Source organism: Scyliorhinus torazame, chromosome 8 (assembly GCF_047496885.1).
Source record: "Scyliorhinus torazame isolate Kashiwa2021f chromosome 8, sScyTor2.1, whole genome shotgun sequence".
Lineage (NCBI taxonomy): Eukaryota > Metazoa > Chordata > Chondrichthyes > Carcharhiniformes > Scyliorhinidae > Scyliorhinus > Scyliorhinus torazame.
The window spans coordinates 50,816,166-50,839,597 of NC_092714.1; the positions used below are offsets into that span (position 1 = coordinate 50,816,166).

The following is a 23,432-nucleotide window of genomic DNA, read 5'->3' on the forward strand; positions in this document are numbered from 1 at the left end:
TCATTTCCTTTTTTATCTCTTCCACGCAGCATTTCAAGAACTCTTGTTGTTCAGGGCCCCATGTGAAACTGCCGCCTTCCGACGCCATCTTGGTTTTTGCTTGCCTTCCTTGCCGCTGTTCCAAAGGATCCGCTGCAATCCGGCCACTTTCCTCTCCTTTTTCCACCCGTGTCCAGGGGGAATTCCCTTCTGGTTTACCGCACGGTGTTTTTAGCCGTTAAAATTGCCGTTGGGGCTCCTATCAAGAGCCCAAAAGTCCGTTCCACCGGGAGCTGCCGAAACGTGCGACTTAGCTGGTCATCGCCGCACCCGGAAGTCAATTATCTTTCCTTTCTAAGGTTTGTGACCGCATTTGTCAACCAGCCAGCTGGTGCCAAAACATCACCTAACCTTCTATCTACCGATAGGACCAAATTGACCTGGCAAAGTAGCATCCTTTGATCTTGTCCTGACCCTCGGAGCCAACCGTCTTCCTCTGTGGTCCAACTGCAATGCTCTTGCTTGCTTGTTTATGCTGTCTTCACTGACATATTTCTATCTTTGCTTCCCTCCATTTCCTTATTTGCATCCTTCCCCCATCGCAACTTAATTCTTGGGTGTTGGATCAGTTTCCATATGTATGCTGAAGAAACCCAACTGTACCTCTCCACAACGATTCTTAGTAACGTGATGGTTATCTCGTATCATGTTGAAAATGAACATAACCACGGTTATTCCATTCAATTCTTAACACACAAACTTAATTTTCTTTTTACAATTAAGGGGCAATTTAGCTGTACATCTTTTGGGTTGTGGGGGTGAGACTCACACACACACTGGGAGTATGTGCAAACTCCACATGGACTTTGACCCTGGGCCAGGAACGAACCCGGGTCCTCAGCGGCCTGAGGCGGTAGTACTTCCCTTAAACTGAGTTAGATCATCATAGAATTTACAGTGCAGAAGGAGGCCATTCGGCCCATCGAGTCTGCACCGGCTCTTGGAAAGAGCACCCTACCCAAAGTCAACACCTCCACCCTATCCCCATAACCCAGTAACCCCACCCAACACTAAGGGCAATTTTGGACACTAAGGGCAATTTATCATGGCCAATCCACCTAACCTGCACATCTTTGGACTGTGGGAGGAAACCGGAGCACCCGGAGGAAACCCACGCACACACTGGGAGGACGTGCAGACTCCGCACAGACAGTGACCCAAGCCGGAATCGAACCTGGGACCCCGGAGCTGTGAAGCAACTGTGCTATCCACAAGGCTACCGTGCTGCCCCGCCACAAGGCTACCGTGCTGCCCCTGAGTTCCTGAATCCATCTTCCTAGCCAACTACATGCTTAGACTGAATCTGACAGCACACCCCCTCAAGCTCCTGCTGAACTTCAAGCTCCATTTCCAATCTGCCTCCAGCACTGTGTTTACATTACTGCAATATCCTTAGCTTTCTTTTTGCTGCCCCAGAAGTGCTTACCTGAGATTAAATTGGCTCAACCAAGCCTGGAAGTGAATCATTGTGCCTACTAACCTCCGAATTTCCAGTCTACCTAAATTACAAGTATCAAAATGTTACTGCCTGCATTTCACTCTGCACAAAGTCCCACTCTCCTATCTTTCCTACCATGTCAACCTCTATGCAATAGCATTTGAATATGAATGGCAATGAATAATTGTGAGGTGATCAGTATTTCCTATTATTAGGGAGTAAATCGGACAGCAGCTTCTGCAGTTAAATACAGAAATCCATAAGTTGCTATCCAGTTTGATTTTGCTTCGCCAGAAGCTTTGCTCCATGTTTTCTTACCAATCAGCATTGAAATCAATGCAAGTCTGTGAAGTTGAGGTACTTACCCTCTAAACACACCAAAAATGTTCAAGCTGATGTGTCGTGTAAATTTTTAATGCCATCTTACTTACTACCCAACAACTTCTCTGCAATTGAAAAATTTATTTGAAAGGTGTGAAGTTTCATTATTCAGAGTTGGAAATTTAGAAAAGCAATATTTATTTTCTCTTTACTTTCATATTCTGTCTTTTATCTCTCAATCCCATCTTTAAATTTCCCGCTTTATGATTTTACAATGAATTAAATATTCAAACTCATACTTCCTAGTTTAGACACTGCTCGTCTTTGAGGATTCATTGATCTGTTTGGAGAACTGCATTGTTGCTTACCCTGCTTATATACCACAAGTCTGCTGCAGAGAGCAACACTATGTAAATGAGCTCTCGCACAGCAATTTATGGTTATTAAACACTGCTTTTCCTTCGCTACTGATTGCATAATCTGGGCTATTAAATTATTTATAGATCCCTCCGACTTGTGCATTCTCCTCCAGACCTAAATGCGAATCTGCTGTTTGTCACATCCAACCTGCTTGCCCCGTTGAATGGCAGAACCATCTTCCAGTTTAGCCTCATATTCAGAAACTTATTTTAAAAGTGTTGCAAACTTTCTGTCCCTTTGAGACCATTCTTAAAACTTCCTTTTTGTGTAATGCCTTTGATTCACCTCCGCTAACTCTTTCCCATCAATAGTTTGCATTTGTTTCCATCTTGTGTTAAGTGCTTTATGGGCACCTTAAGTGTGTGATCAAGTTGTGGCTTTTCATTTCAGTCATTGCTTATTGCTTATTCCAGTGACTAGAGGTAAAATATTGGAAAATGTTGTGGCCCTAATCTATTTTTTAGACCTTTTATACTGAGGTAACGAGCATAGTCCTGTCGAGAAAAAGTTCTACAGCACGTTAATATTAGCTGGTCAGAATTTTACAGACTTGAGAGAGTAAGTAACTGCAGTGGTGTGTAAACATCTCTAAAATTTAAATGGTCCTTACAATAAGAATGTTCCTCAAAATGTTATGCAATTGGATGCCATGGATAGAGAGTTCCCGAAAGCTAAGACGTCGGGAAAATGGTTTTAATATTGAGGTCCATTCGTATCAAATTGTTGAACATAGAACATAGAACATTACAGCGCAGTACAGGCCCTTCGGCCCTCGATGTTGCGCCGACCTGTGAAACCACTCTAAAGCCCATCTACACTATTCCCTTATCGTCCATATGTCTATCCAATGACCATTTGAATGCCCTTAGTGTTGGCGAGACCACTACTATTGCAGGCGGGCATTCCATGCCCTTAATACTCTGTGAGTAAAGAACCTACCTCTGACATCTGTCCTATAGCTATCTCCCCTCAATTTAAAGCTATGTCCCCTCGTGCTAAACATCACCATCCGAGGAAAAAGGCTCTCACTGTCCACCCTATCCAATCCTCTGATCATCTTGTTTGCCTCAATGAAGTCACCTCTTAACCTTCTTCTCTCTAACGAAAACAGCCTCAAGTCCCTCAGCCATTCCTCATAAGATCTTCCCTCCGTACCAGGCAACATTCTGGTAAATCTCCTCTGCACCTTTTCCAATGCTTCCACATCCTTCCTATAATGCGGTGACCAGAATTGCACGCAATACTCCAAATGCAGCCGCACCAGAGTTTTGTACAGCTGCAACATGACCTCATGACTCCGAAACTCAATCCCTCTACCAATATAAGCTAACACACCATATGCCTTCTTAACAACCCTCTCAACCTGGGTGGCAACTTTCAGGGATCTATGTACATGGATACCGAGATCTCTCTGCTCATCCACACTGCCAAGAATCTTACCATTAGCCCAGTACTCTGTCTTCCTGTTATTCCTTCCAAAATGAATCACCTCACACTTTTCTGCATTAAACTCCATTTGCCACCTCTCAGCCCAGCGCTGCTATGTCCCTCTGTAACTTGTAACATCCTTCCGCACTGTCCACAACTCTACTGACTTTAGTGTCTTCTGCAAATTTACTCACCCATCCTTCTACGCCCTTCTCCAGGTCATTTATAAAAATGACAACTAGCAGTGGCCCCAAAACAGATCCTTGTGGTACACCACGAGTAACTCGACTCCAGTCTGAACATTTCCCATCAACCACCACCCTTTGTCTTCTTCCAGCTAGCCAATTTCTGATACAAACCGCTAAATCACCCTGAATCCCATGCCTCTGTATTTTCTGCAATAGCCTACCGTGGGGAACCTTATCAAACGCTTTACTGAAATCCATATACACCACATCAACTGCTTTACCCTCCTCCACCTGTTTGGTCACCTTCTCAAAGAACTCAATAAGGTTTCTGAGGCACGGCCTACCCTTCACAAAACCGTGTTGACTATCTCTAATCAAATTATTCCTTCCCAGATGATTATACATCCTATCTCTTATAAACCTTTCCAAGATTTTGACCACAACAGAAGTGAGGCTCACTGGTCTATAGTTACCGGGGTTGTCTCTACTCTCCTTGAACAAGGGGACAACATTTGCTATCCTCCAGTCTTCTGGCACTATTCCTGTAGCCAAAGATGACTTAAAGATCAAAGCCAAAGGCTCAGCAATCTCCTCCCTAGCTTCCTAGAGAATCCTAGGATAAATCCCATCCGGCGCAGGGGACTTATCTATTTTCACACTTACGAGAATTGCTAACACCTCCTCCTTATGAACCTCAAGCCCTTCTAGTCTAGTAGCCTGAATCTCTGTATTCTCCTCGACAACACTATCTTTTTCCTGTGTGAATACTGACGAAAAATATTCATTTAGCACCTCTCCTATCTCCTCTGACTCCACGCCCAACTTCCCGCTACTGTCCTTGACTACCCTACTCTTACCCTAGTCATTCTTTTATTCCTGACATATCTATAGAAAGCTTTAGGGTTATCCTTGATCCTACCTGCCAAAGACTTCTCATGTCCCCTCCTGGCTCCTCTTAGCTCTCTCTTTAGGTCCTTCCTAGCTAACATGTAACTCTCGAGTGCCCTAACTGAACCTTCGTGTCTCATCATTACATAAGCCTCCTTCTTCCTCTTGACAAGTGTTTTGACTGCTTTAGTAAACCACGGTTCCCTTGCTCGACCACTTCCTCCCTGCCTGACAGGTACATACTTATCAAGGACACGCAGTAGCTGTTCCTTGAGCAAGCTCCACATTTCCATTGTGCCCATCCCCTGCAGTTTTCCTCTACATCCGATGCATCCTAAGTCTTGCCTCATCGCATCATAATTGCCTTTCCCCCAGATATAACTCTAACCCTGCGGTATATACCTATCCCTTTTCATCACTAAAGTAAACTTAATCGAATTGTGGTCACTATCACCAAAGTGCTCACTTACCTCCAAATCTAACACCTGTCCTGGTTCATTACCCAGTACCAAATCCAAAATGGCCTCGCCTCTCATTGGCCTATCTACACACTGTTTCAGGAAACCCTCCTGCACACATTGGACAAAAACAGAACCATCTAAAGTACTCGAACTAGAGCGTTTCCAGTCAATATTTGGAAAGTTAAAGTCCCCCATAACAACTACCCTGTTGCTTTCGCTCCTATCCAGAAGCATCTTTGCAATCCTTTCCTCTACACCTCTGGAACGTTTCGGAGGCCTATAGAAAACCCCTAACAGGGTGACCTCTCCTTTCCTGTTTCTAACCTCAGCCCATACTACCTCAGTCGACGAGACCTCATCAAACGTCCTTTCTGTCACCGTAATACTGTCCTTGACCAACAATGCCACCCCTCCCCCTCTTTTACCACCTTCCCTGAGCTTACTGAAATATCTAAACCCCGGCACCTGCAACAACCATTCCTGTCCCTGCTCTAGCCATGTCTCCGAAATGGCCACAGCATCGAAGTCCCATGTACCAACCCATGCCGCAAGTTCACCCACCTTATTCCGGATGCTCATGGCATTGAAGAAGACACACTTTAAACCACCTTCCTGCCTGCCGGTACACTCCTGCAACTTTGAAACCTTACTCATGACCTCACTACTCTCAACCTCCTGTATACTGGAACTACGATTCAGGTTCCCAAGCCCCTGCTGAACTAGTTTAAACCCTCCCGAAGAGCATTAGCAAATTTCCCCCCGCAGGATATTGGTATCCCTCTGGTCCAGGTGTAGACCATCCCGTTGTAGAAGTCCCACCGATCCGATAATGAGCCCCAATTATCCAGAAATCTGAAACCCTCCCTCCTGCACCATCCCTGTAGCCACGTGTTCAACTCCTCTCTCTCCCTATTCCTCGTCTCGCTAGCACGTGGCACGGGTAATAACCCAGAGATAATAACTCTGTTTGTCCTAGATCTAAGTTTCCACCCTGGCTTTCTGAATTCCTGCCTTGCATCCCTATCCCTTTTCCTACCTATGTCGTTGGTACCTATGTGGACCACGACTTGGGGCTGCTCCCCCTCCCCCTTAAGGATCCCGAAAACACGATCCGAGACATCGCGGACCCTGGCACCTGGGAGGCAACACGCCAACCGCGAGTCTCTCTCGTTCCCACAGAATCTCCTATCTATCCGCCTAACTGGAGTCTCCAATGACTAATGCTCTGCTCCCCTGCCCTTCTGAGCAACAAGCAACAAGTTGACACCAGTTTTTCAGGTCCTCCCAAATGCAATCTATCAAGTCTGAATATGAAATCAATGCAGTTTTAGGATTGTGAATAGAATAAATATTCCTTGCTTTTCATTGGTGTTGTTTTGTGCCATAAATGACTCATTCGGCCCATCAAGTCCATGCCTGCTCTCAATGGAGCAATCCAGTCAGTTCCACTCCTTGGTCCCTGTAATAGTACAGATTTATTTTCTTCGTGTTTGTCCAATTTCCCTTCAAAATCATTGATCATTTCGGCTTCCACCCCAGAATGAGTTCCAGGTCATTACCACTCACTGCCTTTCATAGAATCATAGAATTTACAGTGCAGAAGGAGGTCATTCGGCCCATCGAGTCTGCACCGGCCCTTGGAAAGAGCACCCCATTTAAACACATGCCTCCACCCTATCCCTGTAACCCAGTGACCCCCACCTAACCTTTTTGGACACCTAAGGGCAATTTATCATGGTCAATTCACCTAACCTGCATCTTCCTTGCATTCCCCCTGCATCTCTTGCCAAAAGATTTAAATCTGTGTCTCCTAAACCTTCTACTATCAACTAATGTGAGCAGTCTTTCTTTGTCTATCTTATCCAATCCTATCCTAATCCTGTGGACCTCTGTGAAATCTTCCCTCCATCTTGTTCCAAGGAAAACAATTTACAAAGCTCAATATCCCAAGATTTTGGGTAGCTAATTTTGTTTTCTTTTGTTGCTAGGCTTCACCAAATGGAGCTGATGGAGAAGTTACAGAACAGCAGCCATATTCCGCTGTCAAGTCCCACCCAGGAGTTATCATTTCAGAGTGAACGTAACAGCCCAACTCAAAGTTGCCCAACTAAAAATTTAAAAGGTAGGAAGAATCCAGAACTTTATAAAATACCATTGTTGAAAATAACATGATCTAAAACAATTGAAGTATGAATGAATGAATGACCCATTTTATTTGCACCAAGGTGCTATCTTTATGATTTTATGTGTTTAAATTATTTTATAACCCACGTGTCCGTGGCATTTGATGCCTTTTTCTAAACCTGTGAATGTTCAATGCAAATATTCTTTTTTTTTCTTTTGGAGGGATTTAATGTAATATGGTGGCAATCTGTCTGTTGGGTGCAAAAATTGAGCTCTGGGTTGTGGTAGTCTAGAGCTGCTGTAGTCACTGTGGTGCATCCGCAAGACAAATCTGTCATGAATAGCACTTTTAGAGATGTGGTCAGCTAAGAAGTAAACAAGCAGAGAGGGAATAGTGACTGCCAGGGTATCATAGAACATAGAACATTACAGCGCAGTGCAGGTCCTTCGGCCCTCGATGTTGCGCCGACCTGTGAAACCACTCTAAAGCCCATCTACACTATTCCCTTATCGTCCATATGTCTATCCAATGACCATTTGAATGCCCTTAGTGTTGGCGAGTCCACTACTGTTGCAGACAGGGCATTCCAGGCACTTACTACTCTCTGAGTAAAGAACCTACCTCTGATATCTGTCCGATATCTATCTCCCCTCAATTTAATGTTATGTCCCCTCGTGCTAGACATCACCATCCGAGGAAAAAGGCTCTCACTGTCCACCCTATCCAATCCTCTGATCATCTTGTATGCCTCAATTAAGTCACCTCTTAACCTTCTTCTCTCTAACAAAAGCAGCCTCAAGTCCTTCAGCCTTTCCTCATAAGATCTTCCCTCCATACCAGGCAACATTCTGGTAAATCTCCTCTGCACCCTTTCCAATGCTTCCACATCCTTCCTATAATGCGGCGACCAAAATTGCACGCAATACTCCAAATGCGGCCGCACCAGAGTTTTGTACAGCTGCAACATGACCTCATGGCTCCGAAACTCAATCCCTCTACCAATAAAAGCTAACACACCATATGCCTTCTGAACAACCGTCTCAACCTGGGTGGCAACTTTCAAGGATCTATGTACATGGACACCGAGATCTCTCTGCTCATCCAAACTGCCAAGAATCTTACCATTAGCCCAGTACTCTGTCTTCCTGTTATTCCTTCCAAAATGAATCACCTCACACTTTTCTGCATTAAACTCCATTTGCCACCTCTCAGCCCCGCGCTGCAGCTTATCTATGTCCCTCTGTAACTTGTAACATCCTTCCGCACTGTCCACAACCCCACCGACTTTAGTGTCATCTGCAAATTTACTCACCCATTCTTCTACGCCCTCGTCCAGGTCATTTATAAAAATGACAAACAGCAGTGGCCCCAAAACAAATCCTTGTGGTACACCACTAATAACTGGACTCCAGTCTGAACATTTCCCATCAACCATCACCCTTTGTCTTCTTCCAGCTAGCCAATTTCTGATACAAACTGCTAAATCACTTTGAATCCCATGCCTCCGTATTTTCTGCAGTAGCCTACCGTGGGGATCCTTATCAAACTCTTTACTGAAATCCATATACACCCACATGATCTGCTTTACCCTCATCCACCTGTTTGGTCACCTTCTCAAAGAACTCGAGGTTTGTGAGGCACGACCTACCCTTCACAAAACCGTGTTGACTATCTCTAATCAAATTATTCCTTTCCAGATGATTATACGTCCTATCTCATCTAAACCTTTCCAAGATTTTGCCCACAACAGAAGTAAGGCTCACTGGTCTATAGTTACCGGGGTTGTCTCTACTCTCCTTCTTGAACAAGGGGACAACATTTGCTATCCTCTAGTCTTCTGGCACTATTCCTGTAGCCAAAGATGACTTAAAGATCAAAGCCAAAGGCTCAGCAATCTCCTCCCTAGCTTCCCAGAGAATCCTAGGATAAATCCCATCCGGCTCAAGGGACTTATCTATTTTCACACTTTCCAGAATTGCTAACACCTCCTCCTTATGAACCTCAAGCCCTTCTAGTCTAGTAGCCTGAATTCAGTATTCTCCTCAACAACATTGTCTTTTTCCTGTGTGAATACTGACAAAAAATATTCATTTAGCACCTCTCCTATCTCCTCTGACTCCACGCACAACTTCCCACTACTGTCCTTGTAGGCTCTACTCTTACCCTTGTCATTCTTTTATTCCTCACATATCTATAGAAAGCTTTAAGGTTATCCTTGATCCTACTTGCCAAAGACTTCTCATATCCCCTCCTGGCTCTTCTTAGCTCTCTCTTTAGGTCCTTCCTAGCAAACTTGTAACTCTCGAGTGCCCTAACTGAACCTTCATGTCTCATCGTTACATAAGCCTCCTTCTTCTTCTTGACAAGTGTTTTGACTGCTTTAATAAACCACGGTTCCCTTGCTCGACCACTTCCTCCCTGCCTGACAGGTACATACCTATCAAGGACAGGCAGTAGCTGTTCCTTGAACAAGCTCCACATTTCCATTGTGCCCATCCCCTACAGTTTTCATCTCCATCCGATGCATCCCAAGTCTTGCCTCATCGCATCATGATTGCCTTTCCCCCAGATATAACTCTTACCCTGTGGTATATACCTATCCCTTTCCATCACTAAAGTAAACGTAATCAAATTGTGGTCACTATCACCAAAGTGCTCACTTACTTCCAAATCTAACACCTGTCCTGGTTCATTACCCAGTACCAAATCCAATATGGCCTCGCCTTTCGTTGGCCTATCTACATACTGTGTCAGGAAACCCTCCTGCACACATTGGACAAAAACGGACCCATCTAATGTACTCTAACTATAGCGTTTCCAGTCAATATTTGGAAAGTTAAAGTCCCCCATAACAACTAACCTGTTGCTTTCGCTCCTATCCAGAATCATCTATGCAATCCTTTCCTCTACATCTCTAGAACTTTTCGGAGGCCTATAGAAAACCCCTAACAGGGTGACCTCTCCTTTCCTGTTTCTAACCTCAACTCATACTACCTCAGTAGGTGAGTCCTCAGCAAATGTCCTTTCTGCCACCGCAATACTGTCCTTGACTAACAATGCCACCCCTCCCCCTCTTTTACCACTTTCCCTGAGCTTACTGAAATATCTAAACCCCGGCACCTGCAACAACCATTCCTGTCCCTGCTCTATCCATGTCTCCGAAATGGCCACAACATTGAAGTCCCAGGTACCAACCCATGCCGCAAGTTCACCCACCTTATTCTGGATGCTCTTGGCATTGAAGAAGACACACTTTAAACCACCTTCCTGCCTGCCGGTACACTCCTGCAACTTTGAAACCTTAACTTATGACCTCACTACTGTCAACCTCCTGTATACTGGAGCTACAATTGAGGTTCCCAAGCCCCTGCTGAACTAGTTTAAACCCTCCTGAAGGGCATTAGCAAACTTCCCCCCCCCCCCTCCAGGATATTGTTACCCCTCTGGTCCAGGTGTAGACCATCCCATTTGTAGAGGTCCCACCGACCCCAGAATGAGCCGCAATTATCCAGAAATCTGAAACCCTCCCTCCTGCACCATCCCTGTTGCTATGTGTTCAACTCCTCTCTCTCTCTCCCTATTCCTCGTCTTGCTAGCACGTGGCACGGGTAACAACCCAGAGATAATAACTCTGTTTGTCCTTGATCTAAGTTTCCACCCTGGCTTTCTGAATTCCTGCCTTGCATCCCTATCCCTTTTCCTACCTATGTCGTTGGTACCTATGCGGACCACGACTTGGGGCTGCTCCCCCTCCCCATTAAGGATCCCGAAAACACGATCTGAGACATCATGCACCCTGGCATCTGGGAGGCAACACACCAACGCGAGTCTCTCTCGTCCCCACAGAATCTCCTATCTATCCCCCTAACTATGGAGTCTCCAATGACTAGTACTCTACTCCTCTCCCCCCTTCCCTTCTGAGCAACAGGGACAGACTCTGTGCCAGAGACCTGTATCCCATGGCTTACCCCTGTTAAGTCCCCGTCCCTCCCCAACAGTATCCAAAGCGGTATACTTGTTACTAAGGGGAACGACCACAGAGGATCACTGTACTGACTGCTTCCTCCCAGCCCCTCTCACCATCACTCCTCTATCTTTATTCTTCGGAGTAACTACATCCCTGAAGCTTCTATCTGTGACCACCTCTGCCTCCCGAATGATCCGAAGTTCGTCCAGCTCCAGTTCCCTAATGCGGTTTCTGAGGAGCTGGAGATGGGTGCACTTCCCACAGAGGAAATCAGCAGGTACACTGACGGCGTCCCTCACCTCAAACATTCTGCAGGAGGAACATTGCACTACCTTCCCTGCCATCCCCTCTAGATAAAAAAAAAGAAAAAGAAAGAAAGAGCTTACCTGTTATTCACTCCCCTTCTCAGCAAGCACTCACTCAGCAATCTCTGCGCCCCACACAATAACACCTGAGGGAAAAGAAAAGAAAAACTACTTACCAGTGTTGCTAACTTTCCGGTTGGTTCAATTGCTCTGTTTTATTACCTTTGCTCTCGAGTCGACAGGTATCTTTTATGATACCGCCACGAGGTTCAAGTCCAAGTAATGATCAATAACGCAATACACCGATTAGGAAGATTCAAATCAAAGCACATTTATTATACACAGTAATCGCTACTCATGCACAAATTCTACATCTAAACTACTTCTATAACTAACAGGCCTATACTTTCGGACTGGCCCACCAGGTCAGGGGAACAAATGGCCTTTTGTTCGGGTTCTGAGTCTGCGGGATTCGAAGTTGGGACGGATTGGTAGCTAGGAGCGCCTATCTCGTAGCGAGCGTTGAATTAAGACTTGCTTCTTTCGGTGGTCACTGCGCCGGTCACGGTCAATGTTGGTTCGTGTTGCTGGGTTACCCGGGCAGGACGAGTAGAGAGAGGGAGTGATTTGAACTTGGGGCTTACCTCTTATAGTCCCCAGGGGCTTCCTGCCTTTCGGGGCGGACCCTGTACCTGGTCCCAAGTGATTGGACTTTGTTCCAATCGCGTGGTTTGATTTCCCCAATACTGGAGCGGTTCCCTGATCGATGGGCGGTCTTGGGGTGTTCGTTCACCTCCTTTGTGTTGGCTCCTGCTGGCGCCGGGGAGTCTGGCTTTGCTTTGTGTGTCCCAAATGTTACTTATTGTTCCCGGGGATTGCTCATCAGTTTGTAGATGGCTGCTACATTGTTATGCTGATGGTTGCTGGTATCGATGTTGTCTGGCCTTTTGCAGAGTTAAATACACAGCAAATCTGCACCTGCTGGTTTCTGTCTGTGTTGGCTGACTTTCCCATCAGCCTTTGCCGTTCGCCATTTTAAATCGTGAGTTGGCCAATTTAGGTGGGTATACACCCTCCTTGTGATCCTAACACGAAGCGTGAAGGATCACATAACTATGTTGCTTTCATTCCCTGACCCGGTGAGCACTTCTTTCATGGCCTCTACACTGACCATTACTATGCAAACATTTTTTAACTGAGAATTCTAAGGGGCGCTATGGTTCCTTTAAAACATCATCTGGATACCTCAGTTATCGTTTGCGAACAGGGTCGCAAAGGGGTTCTCGTTTTGGGAGTCAGACTCAAAGTCGTCATCTTCTCCCGGATGCCGAACTCTTGAATGTATCAGAGCTGATAGGGCTGCTTGGTATGATTTCGGATCGCTCTAGTCATTCCGGATGAGTCTGAACAATTTATCTCTGTGCCAATAGGTGGTGTCTAGTTGTGTGGGGACGGAATCGGGTCGTCATTGGTAGGTCGGTGGTGGAGTTTGTGTAGGAAAGTGATCATGAAGGGATCATTTGAATCGTGGTCAGATGCGCTGGGTGTGGGTCCTGTTGCATGGGGATAGTAGGGAGGCGTGCTGTGGCTATCATCTGAGTCACAGTCGTTGTCTCTGCTGCTTCAGTCTGTGGGCGTTCCGGGGCGGAGTGTATATTTCGGGGGTGGAGTCGAGGTTGAGTCCGTGGCTGGGCTGGACGTGTTGGGGGATGGTAGGGTTACGTTGGCTGTGGGCGGGATGTGGTGTGCTGCGTCGAGCATGACGTGGTGTGCGTGGTTGGACTGTGTTCCATATGCCTTCAGCTGGTTGATATGGAACCACGCAGTCTTTCCGTTGGGTGACTTTATCTTGTAGACGGAAGGGCTTACTTTGTCTGCAATGGAGTACGGACCCGAGTACTTTGGTGACAGGAATGTGCTGGGGTTGTATACGGAGAGCATGACTTGCTGTCCTACACTGTACTCAGTCGCATGCACTGTCTTGGCAAAACAAGCCTTGCTCTGTTTCTTTCCTTGTGTCCAATTTCACTGCGGCTGCTCGCTGAGCCGTTTTAACATTATCCACTAATTGCTCTCCTGCTTTCTCGTGTGTGAGGGCCGTCACTTCGGGGCTGGTCAAGTCTAAACCTAATAAAAATTCTGTGCCTTTCGTGGGGCGTCCGGTCATGAGGGTGTGTGGGGTGTAACCTTTGGAAGTTGAAACTGTATGTCGCAAAAACATCAGCGCAAAAGGGAGGACTGAGTCCCAAGGGGGTGTTGTTTTGCTGGACCATTTTTCGGAGGGTGGATTTTAGGGTCCGATTCATGCGCTCCACAATACCACTCGACTGTGGGTGGTATGATATGCGGAATTTTTGGGTGATGCCAAATATCGTGAGGACGTTCAGCATGACACGTCCCGTAAAATGGGAACCTTGGTCGGATTCAATGCTGCGGGGGAGTCCCCATCTTGTAAAGATGTGGTGGGTCAAAATCTTGGCTGTGGTCTTTGCCGTGTTAGTTCTGGCTGGGGATGCTTCCACCCATTTTGTGAACGTGTCTATCGCCACGAGTACATATTTATAACCATTCCTGCAAGGGGGCAATGGTCCTGTAAAATCAATCTGGAGGTTAGTCCAGGGGCCATTAACGGGTCGGGTGTGACTAAGCTCTGCCTTTTTGGCATATCTGTCTGGATTATTCTGGGCACAGATAAGACAATTCTCGATCTAGTGATTTACATCGTCCTTTAAATTCGGCCACCAACAAAGCTGCTTGAGATGTGCTGTAGTGGGATCGATTCCCTGATGTCCATGACCGTCATGGAATAAACAAATCAGTTGATTCCGGTCCTATTCAGGAACCACATAAAGGGTGTCTTTTAACACCACACCGTCATGTGTGGTCAGAGCATTTTTAAATCTCTCGTAGGGTGCTGGATAGTTTCCTTTTAAAATCTCCCTGAGATTGCTGTCCTGCTTCTGGGCCTCCACTAGATCCTCGATCTTAGTCTGCGAGACCTGAACTGTATTCCCTGGTGCGCTTTCGGGGGGTGTCCAAAAATATCCATGCCTGGAACCTGCTTTGGCCAGTGCGTCGGCTTTTACATTTCCAGGGGGGGGAGGAACGATGGTGACTTCGAACTTTTGACTATACCAAAAGTCCTGTTCTGTGCTCTCTCTAAGATGTGATGGAGCAATGGGGCTGAGGGGAGGGGTTTTCCGTCTGCGGAAAGAAATCCTCTTGCTTTCCACAGGGGCAGGAATTCCGTAAGGCTGTTGCAGACGTAGAGGCTGTCCGAGTATATGTCTGCTGGGCTGGGGAAGGAATCTGGGTGTTCCACTATATATGCGATGGCCGCAAGCTCTGCTGCCTGCGCGCCTAAGTGTCCTGGAAGTTTTATTGCTATTTCTTCTAGGGCCGTCCCTGCGCGTCCTCGACATATGTACCGCAACCTGTTATGCGCTTCCCATCCAATACTGTGGAAGATCCATCCACATATATCTTTATGGGCTCGCACGTGTCTGTGTGCTGGGGGCTCTGGGTTGAACTACCTATCTTTCTGGGGGGTGTTTTCGCAATAAAGGGGCCTGTGTTGTGGTGTGGAAAGATAATTTCACATTCATGGGGGGTTCCGGGGTACTGTAGGTTGTTGGCTAAAAAAGTGTGGGTCTTTGTCCGTTTAACAGTGATGTCCCGTCCCTGCAAAAGAAGGGTCCATCTGGCTGCTCTTATTTGACTGACTGTACCATCCTTGAGTCGTCCGTCCAGTAAAAGTTGGGTGGGGGTGTGTTCTGTGAGGATTGTGATGGGGTTCAGTCCGGTAATGTACGAAAAATACTGAACTGCCCAAAATACTGCGAGCAGGTGCCTCTCACAGGCTGAAAATCCCTGCTCCACAGCATCTAAAATTCTGGAGGCGCAAGCTACGGGCCTTAACTGTTCGTGCCGTTCCTGGAGGAGCACGGCCGAAAGGGTGCGGTCTGTGCTTGCTACCTCTCTAGCGTAAGGGGAAAGCGGGTCTGGAACTTGTAGTGCGGGGGCTGCTATGAGTGATTGCTTCAACGCATCCACAGCATCCGTATGCTGCGGAAGCCATTCCCAGGGGGCTCCTTTCTTTAGGAGGTCTGAGAGGGGTGCTGCCTTGCTGGCGAAACCGCCAATGTGGTTTCGGCAGTAGCCAACCAGTCCTAAAAACGACCGGAGGGCTGAAACGTTCTGGGGAAGGGGCAATTTAGCAATCGAGTCAATCCTTTTATGCTCGATCTCGCGTTTACCATGTGTGATAATTGTTCCCAAATATATCACCTTATCTTCCAAAATCTGGGCCTTTTTGGGGTTAACGTTACAACCAATTGAGTGTAAGAGTTCCAGGAGTTCGGACAGAAGGTCGATGTGCTCTTCCTTGGTGTCTGTCTGCAGTAGTAGGTCGTCTACATACTGAACCAGACATTCGGGGCGAGAGAATTTGGCTTAAACCATTTGCCAGCTGTCGGTGGAAAATGAGGGGGAGTTGTGGAATCCTTGTGGCAAGCATGTCCACGTGTATTCCTGATTTTTAAAGGTGAAGGCAAATTTGTACTGGCATGCCTTTGTCAATGGAATGGACCAGAATCCATTACTGACATCCCAAACCGTAAAGAATCGGGAATTGAGTCCCTGCTTGAGCATGGTCTCGGGACTTGTTGCTACTGTGGGGGCTGCTGCGGGGGTGATTTTGTTGAGTTCCCGGTAATCGATGGTCAGTCGCCATGATCCATCGGGCTTTCTCACTGGCCAAATCGGGGCATTATTAGTGGAGGCTACTGATCTAAGTACGCCCTGCTCTAATAAGCTTTCGATTACTCTTGCGATTTCGCCCTCTGCCTCTTGGGGAAATCCATATTGTTTTTGGGGTCTTGGGTCAGGTCCTGTGATCTGTACGGAGCCAGTCATCCAGCCACAATCGTGTTTGTGGGTCGCGAATGCTGTCCTGTTCTTTTGCAAAACTGCCCTAACCTGCTTGTCTGTGCTAAGCGTGGCGGGTTGAACCAAAATTTGCCTACTGCGCTAATTTTGTTCGTGTATTCTCCTATGTTGAGCGTTGTGGGGGTCTTGCCGATTTTGCCATTTTCCAGACACACTGGTTGACTGGATCAAATGATAGGTTGTCGGAATTCATAAAATCGATTCCCAGAATGTGTTCTGCTGTGTGGGGCAGATCGATTAAGACTACGGGGTGCTTGGTGGTGATGGTGCCGATTTGAATGGGTACAGGGGCTGTGATGTGTCCCTGCTGTGAGTGGCCTGTCAAGCCGCTGAGGGTGATAGTGGCTGTAGTGGGCCACGTGTCCTTTTGGAACATGGTGGAGGAATTTATTGTGGTGCGGGACCCTCCTGTGTCCCATAGAAATTTGATGGGCTGTCCCCGAATTTTCGCTGCAACTACCGATTGTCCGGACCTATGCCAAAGGGTGTCGCAGACCCAACTGGGGGAGCCTGTACACCGTCAGTCTGTTCCGGTCAGGTCCATCTGATCTGAACGGGCGCTAACACTATGAATGGGCTCTGTCTTCTTCTTACTCAGAGTGCCCGTTTGCTGGGCTCTCTGTGGCTTTCTAGGAGCATTGCACTCTCTTGCGAAGTGTCCCAACTGTCCACAGTTGTAACACTCCTGTGACTTGGGTGGGAGGCTGTTCTTTCCTTCATTCACCCATGCGGGGTTCTGGTGTGTTGTAACTGCCTGTATATCTGCGTCGGCCTGCTTTTCTTTGGGAATTTTAACTGCGGGTTTGTTTTGTACAGATTGCTCCCAGGTGCGGGACAATCTTTTCACTACCCATTTTTCATTATGCGCCTCCTCTGAGGGATCATGATTCGCGCAAACTTTTTGTCCTGTTTCTGTGGCATGGGAGATAAGGGTGCGGGTCCATTTGGCCATTTTGTCTGGGGACAAATGGGCACGGTCTACGTCTCCAAAGACTGCTGCAAAGTGGATCCACAGGTGTCCAGCAAACGCTGTGGGGTGCTCGGCTTTCTTTTGCCTGCATTTGTTGAGGCCATCTACGGGGTCTCCCCGGTTATACCCGATCGCGTCTTGGACCGCGGTATGCATTTCTGCAAGGCTGCTTCCTCCTACATTCTGTGGGTCGGGAAGGGCTGCTTCGGCTGAAGGATCTAAACTTAAAACTGTGATCTTTACATGCTCTCGCTCATCCAGGCCGTACATGGTCGCCTGCTGCTTTACTCTGGCAAAGAAATGGTGGGGGTCTGAGGTGGGGAGGAACGGTGTGATCTTATCGCACGCATCCCGTAATTGGGTCACTGTTAAGGGGGTGGAGTATAGAAACTCCGCATTGTCCGATGTGGCTGTGAGGTGGGTGGGGACTGGGTTCATTGGAGCCTGAACTATCTGCTCTGTGGAGGGTTGGGGCGCTTTCCTCTTCTGTGGCTTTCCCTGCGCACATGTTCCCTGAACATATCTCTGCGCTGTCTCGTTTAATTCTTCCCAATCAGGGCCGTCTTCCTCATCTAATTTTGCTCCAAAGGTTTCCTGGAATCCTTTTTGAACTGAAAGCAGAGATTGCAGCTCTGCAATCTGCTTCCGGCATTTTGCGTGGTCTAGTGAGCTTTGTCTTTGCTCCGTGGTGGCAGCATGGAGTGCTCTTAACGCTGCCTTCAGGTCACCACACTGTCTCTGCAATGCTTCTACCTGCTTCTCTGTTTCTCCAGGACTGCACGTTGCGTGTCCTGATAGGCCTTTCCATATTGGGACTGGAAGCTACTTAAGTGCGCCAGACAAGACTGGTGTGCCCTTTTGGCATCCTCCACCTCTCCGTCTTTTGCTGCCTTCTCAATTCTAAGTTCTCTCTTTCTACCTCGCTTACATCGACCTTACTCATTCGATGTATGCCTTCTACTTCTCCGTCTTTTGCTTCCTTCTCAATTCTAAGTTCTCTCTTTCTACCTCGCTTACATCGACCTTACTCATTCGATGTATGCCTTCTACTTCTTTCCGGAGCGTCCTAACGACCTCCTCTGTGCCTCGCAACTGTGCCAAGCAGGACACGATTGCCATCGGCTTGCGCGCTTTCCCTAAGCTCTTCTTGTCGATCTCGCTCAGGGTCTCCCACCAAGTATGTCCTATACTCCGGGGGCCTGATTCCTCGTTGTCACAGAATTCGCTCCAAAGGGGCCATCCTTTCCCTTTTGAGGTACTTCCTGATTTCTTCCTCCCAAATGGGACATTGTCCCACTCTACTGCTGTTGGTCGCTGCGACTGCAAATTCCTCTGGGTTCATGAGGCGTTGCATTGCCTGCATTGCCATCTTTCCCATCCGAATGCTGCTCTTCAAATTTGGGACAGGGGTATTAAGGCGGTGCTGTAAATACGGGTACGGCTTTCGCTACTTTCCGAAGTACAGACTCCCGACAATTTTGTCACAACAAAAAATGTTGTTTTACCTTATCGCCCTGTTAGTTACGCATGCATACACACACTTCCGAATTATGAGACCCAGAACTGCTTGAACGCTTGTGGTTTTCTGTTCCCAATTGGATCTCAAATTCAAATTCTGGGTTCTGCCGGAGTGTTTATGTCACTTCTATATCGGATCCCGGCGGAGTCGCCAAATAATGTTGCTAACTTTCCGGTTGGTTCAATTGCTCTGTTTTATTACCTTTTCTCTCGTGTCGCCATGTATCTTTATGATACCGCCACGAGGTTCAAGTCCAAGTAATGATCAATAACTCAATACACCAATTAGTAAGATTCAAATCAAAGCACATTTATTATACACCGTAATCACTACTCATGCACAAATTCTACGTCTAAGCTACTTCTATAACTATCAGGCCTATACTTAACTTCGGACTGGCCCACCAGGTCAGGGAAACAAATGGCCTTTCGTTCGGGTTCTGGATCTGCGGGATTCGAAGTTGGTACGGATTGGTAGCTAGGAGCACCTATCTCGTAGCGAGCGTTGAATTAAGACTTCTTTCAGTGGTCACTGCACCAGTCACGGTCAATGTTGGTTCGTGTTGCTGGGTGACCCGGGCAGGACGAAGAGAGAGAGAGCGATTTGAACTTGGGGCTGAACTCTTATAGTCCCCAGGGGCTTCCCGCCTTTTGAGGCGGACCCTGTACCTGGTCCCAAGTGATTGGACTTTGTTCCAATCGCTTGGTTCGATTTCTCCAATACTGGAGCGGTTCCCTGATCGATGGGCGGTCTTGAGGTGTCCGTTCACCTCCTTTGTGTTGGCTCCTGCTGGCGCCGGGGAGTCTGGCTTTGCTTTGTGTGTCCCAAATGTTACTTATTGTTCCCGGGGATTGCTCATCAGTATGTAGATGGCTGCTACATTGTTATGCTGATGGTTGCTGGTATCAATGTTGTCTGGCCTTTTGCAGAGTTAAATACACAGCAAATCTGCACCTGCTGGTTTCTGTCTGTGTTGGCTGACTTTCCCATCAGCCTTTGCCGTTCGCCATTTTAAATCGGGAGTTGGCCAATTTAGGTGGCTACACCAGTCACCAGCCAATCCCTTACCTGCAGGCTCTGGTGAGTGAAATGGTTCTAGAGGACTGTAGCTAAAGAGCCAAGTTCATGGCACCGCGGGTGGTTCAGCTACACAGGAGGGGAAGAGGAAGAGTGGATGTGTTGTAGTGGCAAGGAATTCCGTAGTTAGGGGAGCAGACAGGAGTTTCTGCAGCCATAGATATAACTCCAGGATGGTATGTTGCCTCTCTGGACTGGAGGGTCAACGATGTTACAGAGGGGCTGCAGGACATTCTTTTGGGGGAAGATGAGCAGCCCGAGGTTGTGGTCCACATTAGGGTTAATGGCACGGGTAGTGAAAGGGATGAGCTCCTGAAAGCAGAATTTAGGGAGTTGAGAAGGAAATTGAAAAGCAAGACATCGAGCAGTAATCTCAGGATTACTCCCAGTGCCACGTGACCGTGATCATAAGAATAGGAAGATGTATCAGTTCAACATGTGACTGGAAAAAATGAGAAGTAGGGAGGGCTTTAGATTTCTGAGGCATTGGAACTAGTCTTGGGACTGGTGGGAAGTGTACATGAAGGACGGGTTGCACCTTAACGGGACTGGGATTAATGTCTGGGAGGTTTACGAGTGCTGTTGGGGAGAGTTTAAACTAAATTGACATGGGAATGGGAACCGGAGGGAAAATTCAGAGTGAGAGGATAACAAATGGAATCATGATATAATCATCTTTATTGTCACAAGTAGGCTTACATTAACACTGCAATTAAGTTACTGTGAAAAGCCCCTAGTCGTCACATTCCGGCACCTGTTCGGGTATACGGGAGGGAAATTTCAGAATGTCCAAATTACTTAGCACGTCTTTTGGGTCTTAAAGGAAGAAAGCGGAGCACCCAGAGGAAACCCACGCAGACAATGGGAGAACGTGCAGACTCCACACAGGCAGTGACCCAAGCCGGGAATCGAACCTGGGACCCTGGCGCTGTGAAACAACAGTGCTGACCACTGTGCTGCCCATTAATACTATAAACAGAGACCTGGCTCAAAGAAGTGTAGGACTGGATATCAAATATTAATATTGTTGCCTCACTGCGCCAAGGACTCGGATTTGATCCCGGCCCTGCGTCACTCCCCGTGTGGAGTTTGCACATTCTCCCCATGCCTGCGTGCGTCTCACCCCGACAAACCATAGATGTGGTGACTTCTCTTCCCACTCCCATTCAGGATTTATTCTTGACCTCTCTTATTTCTCATCTACACGCTGCCGTGGCCAATTCGGGTATTGTTAGTTTCTACGTATAAGCTGATGACATCCAGCTCTACCTCACCATCACCTCTGTCAACTTTTCCAATATTGCTAAATGATCAGACATCCACAAGGGTGAAATAAATTTTCTCCAATTAAACATCGAGAAAACCAAGCTATTGTCTTTGGTCCCCACGACAATTTTGATGAACTACCAACACTAATTATAATGGGGAACATGTGATGTAGAGGTGATAGAAATTTGAGGGTGAGGTTTCTAGGCAGGTTAAAGAGATTTGCAGTAATTGCAGCTGTGACAATGGGAGACTTTAAGTAGATTACAAGAAGAAAATGGGAGGGTATTTCTGGAGTGCATCCAGGATTGTTTTCTTAATCGATACATTGCATATCTAATTTATTTTTACTGTTCAGTTGTCTACATAAAATTATAATACCCTATCATTCCTCAACCCAGACCATATAAGCAGTGCCACCATGAATGAAAAGCTATTGTTTCTATAGCTCTAATTATGTTTTTAATTAATAGGTCTGCTTCTTTCCTTTTCTAGCTCTTGTTCATGTGAAGATTAAAGTCCTGAATGTTCAATTCCCAGACTTGCTTTGATTGTCTTCAAAGCTACATCATCATATGTGATTATTTTAATAAATGCCTCTAGGATCTCATCTTAATTTGTATTGCTTTGCACAATCCCATTTGAACCATATAAATTAGCAAGAATGTATTGTGCATGAGTGGAATAGGATACTGAGAGAACAGTTTTTTGTTGGAGTAGCTGAAGGTTTTGCAAGGTAGAGGATGGGAAGTCGGAGCTAGCAGAGCATTGGAATAGTCAAGGTTGGAGGTGCCAAAGGGATTCAGCAGCAGATGGGCTGATCTGGATGGAGGCAGGGGGTGCTGGAGTGAAAATAGATGGTCTTTGTGATGGAGAAGATGTGAGGATGGAAGCTCAGCTTTGGATTGATCAGATCATGAACCGTCTGGTTCAACAGAGACAGTTGCTGGAGAGTAGAATAGAAAATAAATAGCAAGGTGCGGAATTTATGACAGGCCAAAGATGATGGCTTCATTCACTGTTCCTGATATTTAACTCGAGGTAATCAAAGCGCATCCATGATTGGATGTCGAGACAAACAGTCTGACAATACAGAGGCAGTAGAATGGTTGAGAGGGATGATGGAGAGGTAGATCTGAGTGTTGTCAACATATGGAAACTGACCCCCATGTCTTTGGTTGATCTTTTCAAGGGCCATTATTTATCTGAGGGGGGTCGATGAACTCAGTTGGCTAGACGGCTGGTTCGTGATGCAGAGCGATGCCAATCTCACGGTTTCAAAAAGGTGCCCAAAAAGGTTGGGAGGGGTTATTGGGTTACGGGGATAGGGTGGAAGTGAGGGCTTAAGTGGGTCGGTGCAGACTCGATGGGCCGAATGGCCTCCTTCTGCACTGTATGTTCTGTGTGTGTTCAATTCCCGTATTGACTGAGGTTATTCATGAAGGCCCCATCTTCTCAACCTTGACCCTCGTTGAGGTGTGATGGCCACCAGTCAACTCTCTCGCAGCAGCCTATGGTCCTCTGGGACTATTGTGAGTTCCATTTATCTGATGAATATGAGGGGCCAAGCATAACTCCTTGGGAACACCAGAGTTAATAGTGTAGTGGTAAAGCAAGAGAAGGCATTGCAGGAAATACACTGGCTCTGATTGGGTAAGTGAGTGTGAAACCAAATGAGGGTGTTTCCTTAACTGGGTGTTTTGGGGCATAAATGAAACACCCCTTGACAGTCCACCCAGTGAAGTAATAAGAGAATTTGATTGTGGTCAGATAAGTTGAGAAACTACATATCCAGTCAACTATGTATAAAATGTCCAGTCCGTACACTGAAATAAAATTGAGATGCTCTGTATCATATTGTAACCATTTTTCTTTATTCATGTAAGTGGGTGGTATTCAATCGCATTCCTGCCATGTGCAAGGTAAACGGTGGGCAGGCGTTGGGGAATCAGGAGGTCACTTACTTACCACAAAATCTGTACCCTCTAGCACACTCTTGAGGCTGAAGTATTTATATGGCTGATTCAATTAAGTGCGCAGTAAATTGACAACCAGTATGTTCTAGAGGCAGCC

General features: G+C 46.8%; 1 protein-coding gene across 4 annotated transcripts in view; it reads left to right on the plus strand.

The window, feature by feature from the left end:
- Positions 1-23,432, plus strand: part of cep97 (centrosomal protein 97) — a 118,598-nt gene that overhangs the window by 60,458 nt on the left and 34,708 nt on the right. For all 4 annotated transcript variants that reach the window (XM_072513589.1, XM_072513591.1, XM_072513590.1 and 1 more), the window contains one exon: positions 7,172-7,305. In XM_072513589.1, coding sequence (XP_072369690.1) covers positions 7,172-7,305 — 134 coding nt within the window. The remainder of the gene's footprint in view (positions 1-7,171; positions 7,306-23,432) is intronic.